Raw genomic sequence first — 4,674 nt, forward strand, 5'->3', positions numbered from 1 at the left:
AAATAATATTATATCTTTTGAGATAATGAAATTTAATGTCGAATCTCCAATTGATCGAGAAAAAGAAGGAAACGGGATGGATACGTAAGCTGCGGCAGAAGTATATTGCAGAAGAAATTAACACCTGAGTGAAGAAGAAGATTTGGCAATGTGTTTATGTTAGGTTAATGTTTTATTTATTTATTTATTTAATTTAGAACTATTTTTATGTTTGACTTTGGAAATAATTTTCATGCACGATTATTATAAGCAACATGTCTTTTTTTCGTGGGAGAGATTGTGTGAATGTTTTGAAAAATTTAATTTGTATCTAGGAGATTGACGCAAATAAGTTTTCCAAAAGAACTAATATTTTTTTTATCATATTGTAAATTTTTTTTATGTCCCATATACTTAACTACTTTATCTCTATATTTTATTGACTCTTTAGTACTGATGATTATCTCTATTTTTATTGATGTGTATGGTATTGAAGCATTTATATTTTCTATTAATACAATATAAAATATGTTTGTTGTTTTGTGGTAGACATTAATATAATATAAAATTATGATTATTGTTCTGTGATAGAGAATAAAATGGTCATTTAAATTGCTTTATACATCTATGATTTTTAAAGCACTTGGTTGATTTATAAAGTTGTTTAATTATATATTTTAGGGTTAGTTCATTTAAATTGTATTACACATCTGTGATTTTTTAACCATGAGATTAAAATATGAAGTTACAGTGATGAAATTAAATCGAGCTGTGCATCGCACGGGCATGATACTAGTGATATTTAATACCCAAATATACATAGGGGGTGTGATCAGCTTTTTTATGAGAGCTAATTCCTTAAAAGTCAAATTGATACAAATTGTATGATTTGATTTATAAAAATAATAAGCATATATTAATTGATAACAAATTGTAAAACTTGTTTTATAACAATAATATTCGGTGAAGATTGTCTTAAGTGAATTGAAATACTCAATATATATCAGAGTGAACTTCAAAAACAGTCTCTGGACTATGCGTTTATCTCGCCCTTAGTCCCTGGACTTTTAAAATATCCCCAGACAACCATGGGCTAAGCGTTTATCTCGAAAATGGTCATTTTTCACTGTTTTGGGTCGAAAATACCCTTTTAGGGGCTTGAGCAATTCCCTCATTTCCAAAATTTGACTTTTTCAGACTGTCAGCACATTTATTGATTTGTACAGGTTGTCTGATTTTTTATATTTCTCTCCTCCATCTCTCTTCCCTTCTTCTTCATCCTCTTCCTTCTGCAAAAGTCGACGCAAAATAGGTATCAAATGGATTGTTGCGAGAAAAGGTTTATTTCTGGTGGTGTTATCCGAATTGTGTGGATTTTGACTTGATTGGGCATATTCGGCGCGAAGGTGGGGAAATTTTGACTTGGTTTCCGTTGTTTGTTTTATTTGTAGCCATTATCATGGGTTTGAGCAAGTAGGTTTGATAGATACATTGCAGTTTGTGAGTTTTGGGGAAATTTGTAATTGGCGTGAATTTTATTTGATTATTCGTGGTAGCGGCGGCGGATGCGGATGCCAACGACGAGCCGCAATGATGGATCTAGGTGGGTCGGAGGGGGTCGGCGACCCCACCGCCGGCCAACGCGGGCCGAGAAACTCCATTAGTTCCGATCTTTGAAATCGCCGTCGACCCCACGGTGTGTCGGGGCAGAGAAGATAGCAGATGCAGTGTTTGGTGTCTATATAAGTTTGACGAGAAATCGAGAGAGAGTAACACCTTGAACATTTCCGAGAAGAAATTCGAAAAATGAGTTGCAGAAAGTGAAAAGATGAGTTGAGAAGAAGAAGAAAGGTTTATTGCGGGACCCACTTTTAGTTGGTGGGCTGAAAAAATAAGGCATTTAATATTAGTAGTATTAAATTAATCATTATAAATGTAATTCATATTTTAAAAAAATACTAATGGATTCGTAGCTATGGATATATCTTATTTTGATGGAAAATAATAAAATAGATTATTGCAAAATATTGAAAATTAATAGTGTAGTATTTTCATAAAACTTTAGTTAGTTATGTGAAGTGATAATACGATTTTAGAATTAAATTTAATTTTCAATGTTAATTAATTTATTTATTTTGTCATTTTTTTATGAAAAAGACTTCTTATTTTTATGATTTTACTTCATTGGAGTTTGGGTTGTCATTGGATAACGGTAAGATGGGTATTTTTGCAGATGTGTTTAACAAAAACCTTATCCTTAATAGTAGCAATTTGTAATTGGGTGATTGTCGATAAAATCAACTTGGTTTTCCAATTTGTAATTTGCAAAATTATTCTATATATGATTCGTTCGAAAAGTCCGAAATCGAGAAAAAAACTGATGGTACCTAGTAAGGAGTAATATAGTGGGTGGGTACTTAAATGGATCTCGTTAGAAATGTTACTCAAGTGAAAAAGATGTTGAAATAATATCAGATGTAGTATACGGTTAAATCAACTTCAAAAAATAATATCAAATTGGCTCCCTGATTACTATATACGATGTAATACAAAAAATAATATCATATCGGGTATTAAAAGAAATATCAGATGTAGTACTTGGCAGAGTATTGGGCATTTTTTACTTATAAAGAGAAGAGAGATAGAAGAGAGAAGGTGTTTAAAAGAGAGGCAAGATAGAGAATTATAAAGTGATAAATCTATGATACAACCTGCACAAAATAAAATAATAAGCTTACACATTGCCACACTCAAAAGTAAAAATATTAAAATGACTAAAATGGCCAAACCCCCAAAAGGGTCTTTTCGATCCAAAACAGTAAAAATGACCATTTTCGAGATAAACGCTTAGTCCAGGATTATCTGGAGATATTTTGAAAGTCCAGGAACTAAGAGTATCCACAGCAGAGAGCACACCGCTGTCCGTCCGTCCGTGCCAGCGGCACGACACCGCTGTCCGCCGCTGCGCTCTTGGCGCTGGCACGGCGCTGCTCTTAGCTAAGAGCACGTCAGTGCCAGCGAGCAGGGCGACGTGGCGCGTTTCTATTGGCCGTTGACATATTTTTTCTTTTTAAAAAAAATCAAAAATAATACCAAAAATTAAAAAAATATATTTTTGGATTCCCAAAAATATACAGATTTTATTACCATTTTTTTGATTTTTTTAAAAATAAATTAATCCCAAAATCATCTATAAATACACACATTCATCATCCATTTGGGCAAAATTCGGCCACGAGTAGTGGGTTTTTTTAATTTTATGAATTTAATTATGTAATTTTTAATATTTAAGACAATAATGAAGAAAATTTTAATTTTTAGGGTTTTAATTATGTAATATTACGGTTATTTTTAATGCATTTTAATATTGTGGAAATATTTTTATTTAAATTGAATAATAGAATGGTGGAACCCTTGAGCATGTCCTTACGGAATAGCACGGATGTGAGTGTTGTGCTCTTACCTAAGAGTAGGGAGTAATCCGTGCTCGTTGGCAAGAGCACGGATGTTGATGCTCTAAGGGCGGGACTGTTTTTGTACTACACTCTATATAAAAAATTGAATATAAATTGTTACATTAGTATTTGAATATATCCCGTCATGCATATCAGAAATCATGATGTCAACACGGACTAAACGCTGAATGGCTGAAATAACTAAACTAAAAGGCGGTGTAATGCACCTTCCTCGCCATGTAGTTTTCCTTAGCCGCCTCACTTTCCTCTCCCTATATATATAGCCTCCCCCACAACTCCCAAATCCTCAATTCTAAACTTTCTCAAATCCCTAATTCCAACCAATTAATCAACTCAACAAATGGAGTATCGCCGCTTGAACATCACCCTCCTCTCCGCGCAGGGCCTCAAGGACGTCAACCACTTCTCCAAAATGGACGTCTACGTCGACGTCTCCATCGCCGGCTACCCCCAATCGATGCAGCGCACCCTCGTCGACAAGAACTCCGGCACTTCCCCCAAATGGAACCACCGCATGGAGTTCGTGGTCGACGAGCCCTACCTCACCAAGCCCGGCCTCTCCCTCCTCTTCCAGCTCCGCACGCAGAGCACCATCGGCCCCGACAAGGACATCGGCGCCGTCACCGTCTCCGTCCACGACCTCTTCCGCCCCGACTCCGCCGCCGCTGACCGCACCGTCGACCATCAGGTCATCACGCCCTCCGGCAAATCCAAAGGAACCCTAAAATTCGCCTACAAATTTGGGGATAAATTCACCCACCAGGTTGCGGAGCCCAAGCGCGCGGCGGAGGAGCCCGTCACGGCGTATCCGCCGCCGCCGCAGTATGCCTACCCGCCCGCGCAGCAGCATCCTGGGTACGGGTACGGAGGGTATCCAACGACGAGCGGGTATGGGCAAGGGTACCCAGCTGCTCCGCCGGCGGGATATGCGGCGTACGCGCAGCCGCAGAAGCCGAAGAAGAATAGGATGGGCGGTGGATTAGGGTTGGGATTGGGGGCGGGATTGCTGGGAGGATTGTTGGTGGGAGATATTGGCGAATCGGCGGCTTATGCTGATGGTTACGGCGATGCCATGGGCGATATGGGTGATTTTGATTTCTAGATGATTTGTTATTCATTTCTTTCTTACTTTTCTTCTTTATTTTGTTTCTGCATAAGAGTGGATGTTTAGCTATTGTATATATGAATTAAATCTGATAATGATATCCAGTTTTCTTTA

At 37.4% G+C, this 4,674-nt stretch overlaps 1 protein-coding gene across 1 annotated transcript; it reads left to right on the plus strand.

Annotated features, from left to right (window-relative positions):
* Positions 1–3,733: 3,733 nt before the first annotated feature.
* Positions 3,734–4,674, plus strand: LOC121800236 (protein SRC2 homolog). The gene has a single exon (XM_042199816.1). The coding sequence runs from the start codon at positions 3,796–3,798 to the stop codon at positions 4,555–4,557; it is 762 nt and encodes a 253-aa protein (XP_042055750.1). The 5' UTR covers positions 3,734–3,795; the 3' UTR covers positions 4,558–4,674.

This window comes from Salvia splendens, chromosome 1 (genome assembly GCF_004379255.2).
Source record: "Salvia splendens isolate huo1 chromosome 1, SspV2, whole genome shotgun sequence".
In the NCBI taxonomy this organism is placed as follows: domain Eukaryota; kingdom Viridiplantae; phylum Streptophyta; class Magnoliopsida; order Lamiales; family Lamiaceae; genus Salvia; species Salvia splendens.